The 15,629-nt window shown below is 36.3% G+C and overlaps 1 protein-coding gene across 8 annotated transcripts in view; it reads left to right on the top strand.

The window, feature by feature from the left end:
- Positions 1-15,629, top strand: part of KCNIP4 (potassium voltage-gated channel interacting protein 4) — a 392,779-nt gene that overhangs the window by 294,912 nt on the left and 82,238 nt on the right. Inside the window, exon 1 of one of the 8 annotated variants that reach the window (XM_058802945.1) lies at positions 4,238-4,456. The exons of the other annotated variants lie outside the window; for them this stretch is intronic. Within the exon in view, the coding sequence (XP_058658928.1) occupies positions 4,345-4,456 (112 nt within the window). The 5' untranslated portion in view covers positions 4,238-4,344. Of the gene's footprint in view, positions 1-4,237; positions 4,457-15,629 lie in introns of those variants that run through there. 8 annotated transcript variants of the gene reach the window in all.

The following is a 15,629-nucleotide window of genomic DNA, read 5'->3' as shown; positions in this document are numbered from 1 at the left end:
ATATGGCAATCAGATACAAAATGTACTTAGTGCATAATGCTCTGTCTTATTTAAGGTGTCCCTTTTATACAATTTGCGCTCCACACATAAATTATTCTATTTAAAATGATTAGAGTAGCCAGTAATTAGTTGGGATTGTTTGTGGAAAAATGTTGGGACTCCAGAATTGGATCATTCTTGTAGATGCCACTAGCTTAAACATATCTACTCTGTCCTGTTCAAAACTCACTTGGCATTTGTGCTTCCAAGCAATGTGTGTCTCCTCCAGCACCTCAGCACAGGTTCCCCTTGCATATTTACTTAGGAATGAAAAGTTTGTACTTGTTTTTATGCAGCCAAAGCTCTCTGCTCACCCAGGCCAATTGTCTTCCCCCCTGACTCAGCACATAGGGAGCAGCCTACTCCTGTGACTGTAATATTGCTTCCTTAGGGCACTGCCAGCCTCCCTGAACCCCTTTGGCCTTTAGGACTGCCTCCCACAGGATTTTCTAAACCTTATAGAGCCAGCGTCTGTCCAGAAGTCCGAGATGGCATTTCTGCTGAGGTCTCCCCAGAGTTTTCTGAGAATTTCACTGTTTTTGAAATTGTTTTATGAGAATTTCTCTTTCACAATTGCAGTCCCTGAGATGGCCTGCAAGCACCGCATTACTCAGCAGGTCCAGTGGGACATCTCCCCTCTTGAGCTTCCTCACCAGCTGCGTCAGGAAGCTATCTGCCACACACCAGGAGCCCTCTAGGCTGTCTGCTTGCTGCTCTGCTGTATTTCCAGGAGACATTTGGCAAGTTAAGGTCCCCCATGAGAACAAGGGCTAGCAATCATGATACTTCTCCCAGCTGCCTACAGAACATTTTGTGTGCCCCTCCATCCTGATCAGGTGCTCTCTAGCAGACTCCACCATGGTATCTGCCCTCCTGGTCTTTCCCCTGATTCTCACCCACGAACACTCCACCCTATTGCCACCACCATTAACCTCTGGATAATCAAGACTGTCCTAACATACAGGGCCACCCCACTGCTTCTCCTTCCTTGTCTGCTTCAAATCTTTTTGGAGAAGAATTGAAGGACAATGGAAGATGCAATGTTTAGATGGGAGAGCTTCATAACAAATTCTAGTGCTTTTATTTTTCCCGCTGTGCAACCTTGCAAAGAATCACAAGGAGGTTCCTGTAAACTTAAATGTATTGCTCAATCTCCACCAGAATGCCTTGCAAAGTCAAAAATGAAAGCTGGATTTAGGATAAGAGAGCAAGTGCTTAAATATTATGTCATCCCCTGGTTTAATTTTTTTCCCCAATTTTACATTAAAAATGGTGTTTCCTTTTGTATACAGGAGGGATACATTAAGGAAAAAATATTTTTCTTTCAACAACTCTTAAAATTTGTTTGTACAGTCAATACAGGCACCACATAGAATGTGTCAGACAAATATTTGTTTTCAAATTATTGAAAAAAATAAGAAGTGTGTAAGAGAAATTGCAATGGAGTTTGAATTTAGAAGGATAAGCATGCAAAGAATTGCTGTACATATAACAAAATGTTATTATCTCCTTATTCAATATTTATTAAATTTTCAAATATTTTGGGGCATAGAATTTTTTTAATTGAACTTCTTCCAGAAGAATTCACATCCCTAACTAATATTTATGTTTTAATCTGTTTCATGGCATATTGCAGGAAAGATTTCATGTATCACTTCCTTCTCCTTTCCACATTGTTTTTAACCTTGCTGCTTTACTTACAAGGGTTAAGGCTTGGAGACTCAGTCTCACAAATTCAGTGTATGGTTCCCCTAACTTAGTACTACCATAAGAAACAACAGGAAAAGTAATTTTCTTTTTTTTAAGGAAGTATTCTCTGAAGTCAGTAATCAGTTACATTAACTCAAATGTGTGTTCTCAACTTTTCTTTTTTTTTTTCATTTAAACATTCTTCTGTAAGTCATTTGCTGTTCAGGTAGAGTTGGCCACTAAAACTCATCAAATTCATTATTTTTCTCCCTGTCATATTTTTTAAGAGGCCCAGGCCTTTCTTCTTGTGTAAAAGGAGAAAACAAAACCTTGGCTGTGTCTGGGACCACTTCTTGCTGGGTGGCTTTCGCTTGCAAGTGGGTTGGCACCTTCCCTGCTCCCAAGGTGGGCAGCTCAAGGGCACAGGGCAGCCTGAACCTACTCTGTGAAAGGAGAATGTGGACTGACAGATTTATCCGTTTTAAAAATTTCCCTGAGACCATTGATTAGAGATAAATAAGGCCTTTTTCACTGCAGTAGTGTGAACGTGGCATTATATAGGATTATTGTTTCTGCAATATTGTAAACATTTGTTCAGGCTTTTTTCATTGAAGAAAAAGAACACAAAACTGAGAAAAAGAAAAGCCTAAGTAGGAATAACCTCAAGGAAAAAATAGGAGCCAGAGATGAGGATGAGGTCAATATTAACATTTCAGAGCCTTAAAAGGAGAAGATTGTATGGAGTACCTAGAATTTGTAAAGAGGAAACAAAATGTTACTTTTCTTTTAAGAGGAGAAGAACTTAACAGGAAAATTTATTGAATTATTATATGGAATATGAGGTCAAAAGTGATGAGATATTTGGAAGGTGTAAATGTGGGATAGTGTATTTGATTAGATTTACTTTTACTGTGCTTTCCTCTTTCCTGTTTTAGCTTTACAGGTTAATGGGAAAGTGAACTGACACTCAGACTGAAAGCATATAAAAATAATACAGAACTCACAACATTTTAGTATTAAATACCCAGAAGTGTAAAATCAAGGAATATTCTTGCTTATATATTGACTAGATATAACCTAAAATTAACTGAAGCACGCACATGCATTTTTGAATTAATGAAAATATATAGCTTCTAGAGTTCTGTTTATATTTTCCTTCAATGTGTACAGACTTCAAAAAAAAACCAAAAAAAGTTGACCATAAACTGTAGATTACAATTTTCTTTCTCTATGTGGTAGCCCATAAACAATAGATTGGTAATGTTACAACTTGCTATGTTAATTTAAAATTGTAATGACTTTTTGAACAAAAGTAGAAATAGCTGAGATTCTTGATAGTTAGCAAAAGTTTTTTCTAGTCAAAAGACCTTAGTAACCTGAGTAGTTGATACTGGACATCATTTATGTAATTTTTTTTTTTGGTGCTAGAAGATATATTTTAAATACTAAAAATTTCAAAAATACTTTTTTTTTCTGAGCCTTCTGTTCACCTTATTGTTGTGCTTTGTATAGCAATGAACAGGATTTATTTACAGTTTTAGGATGTGCTCAAGTGTAAGCATTTAGGCATAACCTTGGTTATGCATGTGCTGTGTAAATATTCTTTAGAGCATATTCTACACACTGGGTATCCTCTTGGTAATCACATTAATAAACACAGGACAATTAGTTTAGTACAAACTATCTAATAAATCAGCTGGGATTCTTTTCCCCTGATGTGTAGCCTGGATAAGATCTTCCCAGGAAAATGGTGAATACCCATTAATGTATATCAGAGTTTGGGGTTCAGCACTTCTAGGTTCATACTGAGACAGAAAAGCAGTTTTGTTTCTGAATCAATAAAGAATACATTCTTCCTGGCTGTGGATCAGGAGTTTGGGCAGTGCATGTCTCCTTGACACACTGTATTTTGCTAGCTGGCGGCACTGATCACGCTGATGCGTATTTCTTTAATTTCTATTCTCACTTTCAGTGAAGATTTAATTAGACTCTGGTGATGCTTTAGAAGGGGAAGGGGCAGCGTTTCTCTGATCGTTGTTCTTTCTAATGCAGAGGGCGGTAGTTTGCTGACATGCAGCGTTTAGCACGTGAAAACAGATGTGTGTCTTTGGCAAGCTGTCATTCCTGAAACTTAACAAAAATGTTGCTCAGAGGGGCTGGGGAAAGGCTGTGGAGCTGGGCAGAGCCGCAGCCTGTGGGTCTGGGAGTGCCGGAGCCCTGAGCGCTGACAGCAGCGCGCTCCCCTGTGCAAGTTTCCAGAGAGCTTTTCCTCTCGGCACTGCCACAGCCCAGGCTCCCGCTCCACACAGATGTTCCTCCAGCAGCTGCCAGGAACGCTGCTCCTCGGATACAATGCCATACCCAGAGCTTCGTGGTCCACCTCAGCCTTCTAGGAGGACTCGCTGCTGAGGAAAGCGAATGCTCAGAGAAGCATGAGATGCAGGGCTTTATCTGATATTTTATCTCAGCTAGAGTGGCTGCTGAACTGCCACTACTTGGCATAGTGGTGCTTTACACCGCTGCAAATTTCTTCAAAGCAAACTCTTGGTAAAATCCTCTGATTTGCCTCTGATTGCAAAGCGGTGTGAAGACTGGAATGATTTGCCTGTTGGAAGAATGTTGACTCTCGAGTGGGAGTCGGAGGGACTACAAACAGTGGGTATTGTTGTGATTATATTTGCATCTCTGAAGCTGCTTCATTTGCTGGGACTGATTGATTTTTCAGAAGGTAAAGTGGTCACTCACAGTTTGTGCTGTTTGTAGGTTTGGTGTCTGATCTGCTAAAATAGAGAGCATCAGCTATAAAAACTGTGAAATGAAAAAAGTGAAACAACAGACTAAGAACCCTGGTTTACTTCTGTTGCTTTTGCTTTGTTATTGAAAACAGAACTAGATGCTAGCATAAGATTTTTATTTTGCAATGCATTTACAACTGTGAGAGGATGTTAATTTAAAAAAGACTAAAAGAGTGAACAAAACACCTGACAGTTTTCTTTGAAAGCTGTTCAATGCTACTGAACTTGATAGATTTTAGTTCAGTTCATGTTTAAAAAATGCTTTGCTCTTTTGATTTAAGATGCAATTAGAGTTTTCTTCTGTATAAGTATCTATGTTTTAAAAGCCTGTTTCACAGCTAAATGCAATACACTGTTATTACAGGGTGAGCTTTAGGTTCAAGCCTGCTGTACATCTTTTAAAAAAAAGGCATAGATGCCAACATTAAATGTGTGTATTTAAAATATATATCATTAATGTATGTTCTAAAATTCCTGTTGCTTGCTCAGAATCTTGTCTGCTCTCTATTTTATGGGTCATATCATTTCATCTACTCCCAAAGAAGGCTTCACATAAATTTGTTAGGACTTTTATTTCTATAAAAAAATGAGGGTTTTTTCACATTTTGTAGAAATAAGCTATTTCAGGTCAGTTATAACTGAGATTTTATGCTGTCAACTTTTCAAGTTTTTCACAAAATGTCTACTCAGTCGCTGAAGCCCTTGCTCAAAAAATACTTACTTTTGTCATTATGTTTGCTCATGTCAGTCCAAACCAATCCTTTTCACTGGGTAACTGCTTGTAGTCAGAATCACACAGCCATGGGGAGTTCTCCAGTTCTCTGAAACATTAACTTTCCATCATAGAATAGGATCTTTGATGGATGCAGATTCACATAATCACATCATAAAATTGTTCAGAGTGCTGATAAAATTTGAAATCTTTAGCCCTTATATAGTTACTGAACTACTGAAATCAATCATCTTTCAAGCTCTGTGTGGGGAGAATACATATTTCCTTTGTTACTATATAATGGTTTTGGAATTACTTTTTCAGTTCTAAACAATGGGTAATTTACTCCTCACAGCAGTGCTTACTTTTTGGTTTTTAATACTCTAGAAGTGTAACGTTTGCGACATGTAAAAATCATCATGGTTATGGATTAGCTTCAGCTTTATTACATATGGTAACAAATAGAGAAAAAAGATTGAAATGCAATATTGCTCTTTTCTTAGCATATCAAGAGTTAGAGCCTTTTCCTGATTTCTCACTGGTATTGCCATTAAGTCTGTGGGAAAAGGTTTTATGTGATTTCAGATTTATTAAATTACTTTAAAAAAATCCTCCTGGTACAAATTACTCTGATGTTAATAATAATTTCAAGATGATCTATCAATTGAAGCACAACTTTTTGTTCTAATGCACCCATTAGTGTCATGGCATTTCCTCACAAGATAATAATTTCACTCAAAAGTACCCAGCAACATAAACCAATCCCTAAATGTAAAAAGATTAAACTTTTTAAGGAACAGTTGATTTATTTATAATTGCAGTAACTCTGTGAGTAACTCTGGTGACTGGAGGGATTTCCTGTTCCCCTGAGGCTGATATTGCTAATCAGCTTTTCCAGGTTTGGATACTACCACTACATTAAACAATTCTGCTCCAAATGGTTAAGGAATATTTTTTTATGGTCTATTCAGAACTACTGATTTGTTGTTCACCTACTGAATGCAAGGAAAGGTTTTCTGTTCATATCCAAGTAGGAGCACATTTAAACTGCCAGCATTGGTCTGGAAACCAAAATTAGCAATGAGTCCTCCCTATCTACCACGCACAGGCAGGTCATGGGTCATATGCTGAAACAAATCTGTTCCCATAATTAGGCTTTCTGATTCCTTTACATGCTTGTTTTAACATTCCTGATACATTGACTTATGCTGCAAATGTCACTGACAGAAATGACAGCATGCCTGATGTTTGCTATTGCAGGGCAGAGAAGACAGATAAAGGACAAATCCTTACTTCTTAACTGGCTGCAAGTCTGCTGGCTTTAGTTCAGTTATGGTGAAGAAGAGCCTGACTTGCCCTCATCTCCATGAGAAAACAGGAAAACCCAGTCAATCTGCTTAGTTTTACTGAATAAACTGAGTCACAGAATTAACTAGGTCGGAAAAGACCTTTGACATCATCAAGCCTAACCCATATCATTACAGTGTTCGCCAATTGGCAGGACAGAGGGAAACCTGATTTTATCCTATGTCCCAAACTAGGGACTGTGTTATTCTGATTCACCCATTCTCTACTTTCCAATAAGTAGAAAACAGACCAGAATGAAGATAAAGCTGGCTTCACTGGAGGCAGCCAGCTATTTCAGTTAAAAGGACAGAATTGAATCAATATAACTTTTGCTAGGAGAGATTAAAACTCCCCTTTCCCTCTCCTTCCATTACTTTGAGAGTGGTTTGACACTGACCATTATCTTCCCTCCAACTTCCTTGCCTGGAGCTTTTTCTGCTGGGCAGCTTCACTCCAAGCTTGTGTTTTGTTACTCTGGCTGGAAGGGGAGGAGAGGAGGGAGATCAAACTGAAGCAATGGATCAGAACAGGGTCAAGTAGCAGCTATGCAGAAACTTTATCTGCACATGTGTGAGCAACTTTTTAAAAATCAGGGAACTGCATAAGTCAAAGTCTTTGAAAGGACAAACTCTATTCCTTTTCCTACATCACACACTGGTTGTACCTTGAAATAATGTCTCTTACAGAAATGTTTTTCTTTTACGTGTGAATAGAATCAGCCATTGTTGCAATCTTTTTAGACTCCCTTATTCCTTTCTTATTCCTTACACTAATCTCTAACAGTCTCCAGAGCTTGTTGTTATCTTTCAGATGCTTATTCAGATATAAATGTCATGTTTGGCATGTGAATATCCTATGCACTCCATGTCTTTTGGTTAGTAGGACTCACTGGTGTCTATATGTTTTTAAGCTCAATGGGCTATCAAGAACAGGTAAGAATATTTGATCCTTAGTTTCTCCTACTGTGATGCAAAGAAAAGACCAGTTCACTTGCTGTTATCAATGAACATATTTGGCTGCATAGTCAGCTTTGAGAGTAAGTAATTTGTTGCTTTAGCTACAAAGTGGAAATTGGTTCAGGGGGTAAATAGAGGTGGTTTTTAATCGAGGTAGTTTTCTGCCTTAGGATATATCTGCTCTATGCAGGTACAGAGAGATTTTTTTTTTTTTCTATCTAATCTAATCTGGATGGACAGAAGTCACCTCCAGTCCAAAAGTCATGCTAGTGAATTTATCTGTTCTGTCACACAAACTGCTAAAATGTGTTCTCTTTCATAGTTCAGATACTTAAAAGCACCGAGCAGATGTTTGGTCTGTCTGCAAGCATCTGCGTTAACATTTTGTTAGCTACCCTTACAGCTTACCAAAACCAGTAAGGTTTAAAATATTTTCTCAAGTGCAGTATGACTCCCACCCTTATGATATGGGGAAAGACATGCTGCTGAGAAATTGCCTATTGCATCATATTTTCTAAGGAAAGGAACACTAAAAATCATGGGTGTTCTCTCCTTCTCTGCACAAATGTGGCTGACACGAATTATCCTAATTTGAATGTCCTCTCCATCCAGTTAAAGCTGTGTTACAAGTCCAGCTTCCAACAGAGTCTCCTATGCTGCTCCCTCTCCTGTATAACTTCTCTCAGCCAAATGGGGTGCAATGTAGCATAATTCCACAATAAACAGAAAGGCAAAAATACCCCATGCAGCAGAACCTGTCCCATTGCCTTTTCTCAGCAACTGCTTATAACACCCGTTCTCAGAAAGATGTTCAGTTAACATGTGGTGAAACAACCACCTCCTACTTGTCTTTTTTCCTCTCCAGACAATGCAGAAGTGACAGAACTACTTTATTGTGAGTAACCCAGCCCTCCTTGTAAGCCTTGACAGACATTCTGGATGCAGAGTCTCTAAAGGAGAGTCAGTCTATAGAAGTATTGATAGATTGCACAGCAGAGAAGAGTTATTTCAGAAGACCAGATGTGAAACTGCATTCAGTTGCTGCTTTAAAACCAACCTTGGTCCAAATAGATGTAAAAACTTAAGCGTGAATTTCAATATGCTCATTTATATAGATACATTTCTCTTTGCTTATGTTGGATGCAAGACAGGCTGTGAAACTTACTGAAACTTGTGACCATCTCAATACCCAGCCTCAGGGAAGTAGATGATGTTCTATTTACTCTCCACATATCCTCAAAAAGTAGACTTATCCAGGCTTGGGAGAATGTTTATGTTTGTAGAGAAATGTCTTGATTAACCTTAACATTAGTATATTGAACGTGAATTTTTGACTTTGTTTTGCTTTCCTTTTAGTTAATTGGTTTTTCTAGCTGGAACTAATGACATGATGTGCAAATTACATAAAAGTTTAAAGTAATGTTCTTGGTAAAGAACAGCAAAAGTACAATTCATGTCAAAATTAGAGAAATCAAGCTTTTATCAAAATAGGAATAAAATGGAACAATTTACATAAAAGTTTTGAAGAAGGGCTTGTTGGTTTATGAAGATCTTTTCATCAGCTGCTTTCCATGGATGTCTTCAGGGGATTTCAACATCCAGATCAACTAAATCACTGTGGAATAGGTGACTTTAGACCCACATATGTCTGAATTAAAAATCTAGATGCTGTGTGAAAAATGGGGAGAAATATTTAAGAGCTGTTACAGGAATATTTCTGTAAGGATAACGTGTGTCCTGTCTCTTCATGTGGGAGTTCACAGATCCTCTCTGGTTCAATATCATACAGGATATTTGCCTTCCAACTTGAGTAGGGTTCTTTTGACCACGTTTTAGGAGAACCCTTCCCTTCATTAGATCCTCTGCTTTGTAGTCTTGATTTTTTTTTTTCAAGAAAGTCTTCGTACTAATAATCATTTTAAATTGACTATGTGCAGGTAGAGAAATTCCCCTTGTATTCATCTTTGCAAAGGTAGAGTTGCTTTTGAGCATCATTTGAAGGTTCTGTAATTCTGAGTATTCATCTGAAGGTTCTGTAATTCTGAGTATTCATCTGAAGGAAGTTATTTATCCAGATATGTTTTGGCTGTTTCTGGACAAAACCCATGTATTTTGAAAGGAATGGAGGTATTTTCTCCCAGAATATAAATACAGTCACCAAAAATAAAGGTTGGTGACATATATTTGATACCTGCAGCAAAGTCTGCATCTAACCACCTTGCATCTCCCAGTATGGATACCAGGAGCTTCCTACAGAGTGCCTGGATTAAGCATTTTCCCTGTGCACTCTGCCACTGCTCCATGCCCAGACTGCTTTTAAAATGTAGCTCTGGATGAAATAATTCATTTTACGATGACAAAAATTTGATATGACAAAATATGCTTCTGAAAAATGACTACACTTGTTCAGCTGAGTATAGGTGTGGAGAGAAAAGCAGTGCCTACTCTCTAATGTACTTCAGTGCTGAGAATCTAGAAGGCCTTGCTGGTGTAATAAGATATTTGTAGACATGAATAATCATTGCCTAAAATTCTATAGAACATGATGATTCAATATACACAATGATGGAATGACTGAATGAAAAAAATCCGTAAGAATGTACTGATTAGAAATAATGCAGTCATCTTTTGAATTTTAAATTATTTGTTCCATTTTTGATGCATTTTTTTATCAAAATTCTTTGGCCTTTTATATTAATGAGATATGTGAGATACTCAGTGATTTTGTAGGGATTTATGTATCTGATTATGTGTAGATCTATTTGAAACATTGAAATTTACAAAGTAACTGAATCTGTTCTAGGTAATGCAAAAATAATAGCATAATTTGGAGGTATTACACTACAATTTTATTGTCTAGTATGCATTTTAGCTCATAATAAAAATACTTACAGAATTACCTTGGGGAAAAAATGCAAAAGCAGCCATAAATCTCATTTTGCAGTCTCATCTGTATATCTGCTTCATGTTATAGAGCAGTATGAAGAAGCACAAATGAGACCATTCTGTTTATAGAAGTGAAATATGCCCTTCCAAAGTCTAGTCGGTGAACTGTAAGAAATAGGCCAATAGTAGTTTGATTGCATGTGTGTATGCATTTGTGCACATTTCATGAAGAGGAATAATCTAAAATTAAAACTTTGGCTACCAAATTTTAACACTAACTTCTAACAGAGAATAGATCTCAAGAAAACAAGTATAACATGGAAAGTCTGATATAGGTACAAATAGGTCAATTTCATGTTTCTTTTTTTTAAAAAAATACATTACTGATCAAGGTCTGTAAATTATGCTAGTGCTAAATAATATATATTTTCATGTTGAAATGGTAGGATAGAGTTCAGATTGATTATTTTATAATTGCTTGTAAGTAGATGTATAGATTCCACATGTGCATTTGACTGATTTTTGAATATATATAGATGAAGAGCCCTTGACTACTTCTGATAGATATCTGCCCTTATTTTGAGAACATTTTCAGTCATCCACTAATCACTCAAGAAAAAGTTACATCATAATGAAGAAAGTTCTTGTTTAGACTACACAGCTTTCATAAATTAGAAGGAAGGATATTCATCACTGAAATGAGTCAAACCAAAACAAAGTGCAACATTTTAGTGACTGTTTTGTGATGATCCCAAAGGAGGATTTTTCCTTGCAGCTAAAACTGCTGGACTTGAATTGGCAGAGTGAAGTTAGAAAAATTTGAGAAAATATAGTTGAGAAGAAAGGGCACAAAGAGTCTTGTTTGCTTAGTGGTCAACCACCAGATGAATAAGTAGCAAGGTAAGGAGGGCTTCAATTTTTATTTTTTTCAGATAAAATAGAAAAGTTAGGAAAATAATTCAGGTCATGAATTTCAGAGAATTAGATTTCTATATGTTTTACGTCAATCACGTTGCATTTGAGTGTGTACTCCTGAGCAAGGAGAGGAAATGTAGCATTCCCTGCTCAAAACCAAATTCTGTATTTCTGGGTGATCCAATGGGAACTCCTTACTAAGCTGTGATTCTTCAGGCAGTCATAGTGACAGAGAGGCTAGTTTCAGCCCAGATATATCTGAAAAATGCAACCATAATATTTAACCTATGTTCTAGCAGTTTGATCTGTATCCTTCTTGTACTATAAATATTTAGGTTTCTTTGTTTCTCAGTAAAAGACAGTGTTCTGGGTTTTACACATCATGATGAAATTTGAGCTAAGGCAAAATGTGTATGTTAACATTTCTCTTGCAATGTTATATTTACGAAGAAATTATCTGAATTTCTTCCTTCGAGACAGTAACAGAAGAACATGCCACTGGATGTGAAATAACACTCCTGGGGAAAGGTATCCCTTTCTACAAGTGCTAGAGCAGTGGTATTCTTCATATTGACATACTTACTACTAGTTCCTTTTTATAAGAATACTTGTGATTAATATCCTTAGACTAGTAGCTAATCTGCAATCAGCATTGTCCTATATTTCTCCTGTAGTTTTAATTGCATATAAGTTTCTTTATTATTTCCCTGTCAGACAGGTGCCAACTGTCAGCAACTTCAATTATATATTTAAAAGAATCACAAATAAATAGGGTTGGCATTCAGGAACACTCATTGTGATTTCTTCCCTTTTTAACCTTAAGAAGTGTAGAAAATGGTAAAAATTCTGCTGGTTAACTCACGGGTTGTTGTGAGAATGAGTAGGTTGAAAGCGTGGCATCCGGTGCTGAAGTGATGTGGCCATATGATGAGTATTGAGAGACAGACATCAAGAGATTTCTCTTAATCTCATTGTCAAAACCCAGGTTTGAAGCTTTGACGTGGTGAATGATAATAGCTTCAAACTGTTGAGACATTTTAAACCACAAAATCACTCTGAATCTAGATGGAAATGTGTTTGCATTAGTCAGTATCCAAGACTCCTTGTTTTTTACTAGTAATAGCATGTATTTTCTTGTTGAGAAAGCAGGTATCTCATCTCATCTCATATTCCCATATAAAGCTGGTTTAGAATAAATTGCAGTAAGATTTTGACTGTAGCATAGTGAGTGCCTTATGTTTTACTGTTATTCACAATCTGCAGTTACAAATGCTTCATATTACCTATTCTTCTTAATAAAAGCCTTGTTGTTTCTTCTTTGTTTATTATTTATAATGTATTTGTTTGAACACATAGGTTTATATGTATAGAGAAGTATACACTCCTTTATGAGACTCATAGAGTGCATTTATACATATATGCAATGAAATATGCATGGGAAATAATTTTAGGTTTAATGTTATGGTGTACTAAGTATAGGTAGATGAATTTGCCATATTTCACAGGCTGAAAATTAAAAAATAACCTTAGATGGTTGTTTGAAATATTTCAAATACAGGGCTTATTTCTCAGTCTCTTACTCATGTGAATAGTTTTTAAATACAACAAATTTGTAATAAAAATGCATTTTTAATTTCAGCATTAGGTGTTTTTTTGTTATTAAAGAGTGGCATTTTCCTATGGATTCAATTTTTCTCATACATAAGAAATAGAAATAAATTGAATTTAAAATTTTAAAATGAATTATAAATAATTTGAAAAATTTTTTTCTTAGTTTAATAATGTATATAGGGTTTTTCTTGTTATATTTCAATAATGATGCTCTGCAAATAAATTTTTCTCTTTTATATTTCAAGAATAAGTATATGCCTTACATTGCTTCAGTTCTTTCTCCCTCTGGGCAGTCTTTTGTCCTCATTACTGAAGTCACTAAATGGAGCCAAATCAGTTAACTTGCAATAATCATTTTGGGATTGGATTCAGCCCCTGATCCTTGGGTAGATCAGAAAACTGTAAATTTTCTACTTGTTTTCCTCAGTCAAAGAAGTCTAATGCATTGTAGCAAATACAGAACTTCTAGAGTATAACAGAGATTTACATATGCCCATCACTTTGCTCTCTCAGAATACTGAACACAAAACAGCATTCAAATATAGCAACCAACACAAAAGTGTAGGCTGTTTTTATAGAAGCAGAGAACTTCTGTGTATTACCAATAAATGGATAGTTCACTGTGCACTCACACATTAATTTGTGCTTCTAGCTTTTTTTCTGAATGGAGACAAAATTGCTGAAAATAATGTCATTAAAAGCTTTTATTCAGAGCTCTTTCATCCGTGCCAGGTTAAAGTTGTATCTCTTAGATGAACGCTTGAATAGAAGTATCTGAAGTATTATAATTAAGGAAAATCCTGAGTAGCAAATTCTTGCTCTTATGAATTTTATTAAATGGTGCAATTTGGTGTTATTTGTATAACAAGATACAGTAGTTGCAACAATTCTATTGGTTATTATTTTAAAAATTAGATTTTTCTGCCTAAAGGCTTTACAGTTCAGGGCTATTTCTCTTTGTACCACTGCAGAAGTGGCCAGAGAAAAGGCTGGCATCACAGGAGGCAGCAATCTTATTTTGAGATCTCTGCTGCTGAGAAGAAGCCAGTAGCAGCAGGTGAATATTTACGGCAGCTCACACTTTCTGCACTCTGCATGGCATCCCAGTCCAGGATCTCTGATGGGAGGGAGAGAGAGGAGATTCAGTGCAGTGCCCACATGAATAGGAAGCAGAACAGAGTGGGCTCTCCAGTCCTCTGGAGTGTTGAGGAGGTGACAAATGAGATAACATTTGCATGCAAGAACATGACTAAGCATGAGAGGTTGTGCTGCATAGATAGGTCAGCCATGCCCAGAGCATTGCAATGGATGCACATTTATTTTTAAGGAAGGCTTAGAACTATAACAGGTTAATTTGTTAATCACGGCATGGTTTGTTAAGGACCTGATGAGGTTAGCAGCCTTTTAAGAGTGGATAAAAACAAGAACAAACATGGGGTTGGGGAGGGCAGATACAACACCAAAAAATTAAACTGTTTAGGATTTTCTGTGTTTGCCATATATCCAGGGAAGTATAGTTATTCGCTGCTTTGGATGATAAGCGGACACTTGAAAACCAACTGGTTTCAAATGAAGAAGCCTGACAATGCAGGACTACAAATGAAGATGCTCTGTATTTTAGAATAATTGAACTGTGAGTTTTGGGACAGATCTCAGAGGAAACTTTCCAGAAAATTAGGCCACATCAATTCAGTTCCTAGGTATTGATCTTTGTGACCCAGTTTAGACACCTTCATTTGAAAATGTAGTTTAAGCACTAGTGAATCTTTGCATGCTATTTATCCTCAACATAAAATCCTTTGGTTTTTGATGTGTTTTTATGTTTTTTAAGTTCTATGATCAATCTCTTCATGGAGATGTATCCAGACACATCTAAATCATGATGTGAAGGGTAGCAGATTCAGATATCCAGGAAGCTGCTTGGAAAGTACATTAAATTACTTCACACTGAGAGAACAGTTTTTATAGTCTTGGTTTATGAACAATCTCCCTCATTCATGTTTCAATAAAGGCTAGTCTTACCCTGCAGGAAGTATAAAGCATTATTTAACACCAAGTGATTCACAGTGTGTTACTACTGTACTACACAGTTGTACATTTCTGAGGAAAAATTAACTTAATAATAGTTTTATTACTTTAATCCCATGATAATTGAGTTCATAAATTCTTGCTTTGCAATGTATTTGAGAATGGTTAAGAGAGTGTAATTTTAAAAATTGTTGGAACCCTGTGTTATCTCTAGCTGTATATTTTAAAAGAAAAGTAATATTCATATTTTCTGTTGCTTTCTTTTCGTTGTGGTCTTTTTGCAAAACATTTCTCTAAGCTGAAAGCTTAGTTCTTGAAAAATTATATAGAAGATTTTTGCTAAAGGTCTTCTTGACTCATTATGCCAAGGAGAAAGGAGAAGAAAGTCAATAAGTTAGAATTGAGGTTTTGCTTATTTTTCTTTTATGTTTATGTAGAGAAATTGAAAACACAAACTTTTCACAGAACTAAAACTCAGGAATTCATGGGCTGATAGGAATATAGAAAACTGACAGAATATAGTAAGCCTTCACCTGACTTTATGCTTTCTGTTTATCTTTTTTAATATCCATTTTATTATTTTATAAGTATTTTACACTTGAATCATGTTGTTCATTCCCAATGCTTGCAAAAAAAAAAAAAAAGGAGTAA

The sequence above is a fragment of the Ammospiza caudacuta genome, chromosome 4 (genome assembly GCF_027887145.1).
Source record: "Ammospiza caudacuta isolate bAmmCau1 chromosome 4, bAmmCau1.pri, whole genome shotgun sequence".
Taxonomy (NCBI): Eukaryota; Metazoa; Chordata; class Aves; order Passeriformes; family Passerellidae; genus Ammospiza; species Ammospiza caudacuta.
The sequence above is the reverse complement of the archived record's forward strand: the minus strand, read 5'-3'. Positions and strand labels throughout refer to the sequence as shown.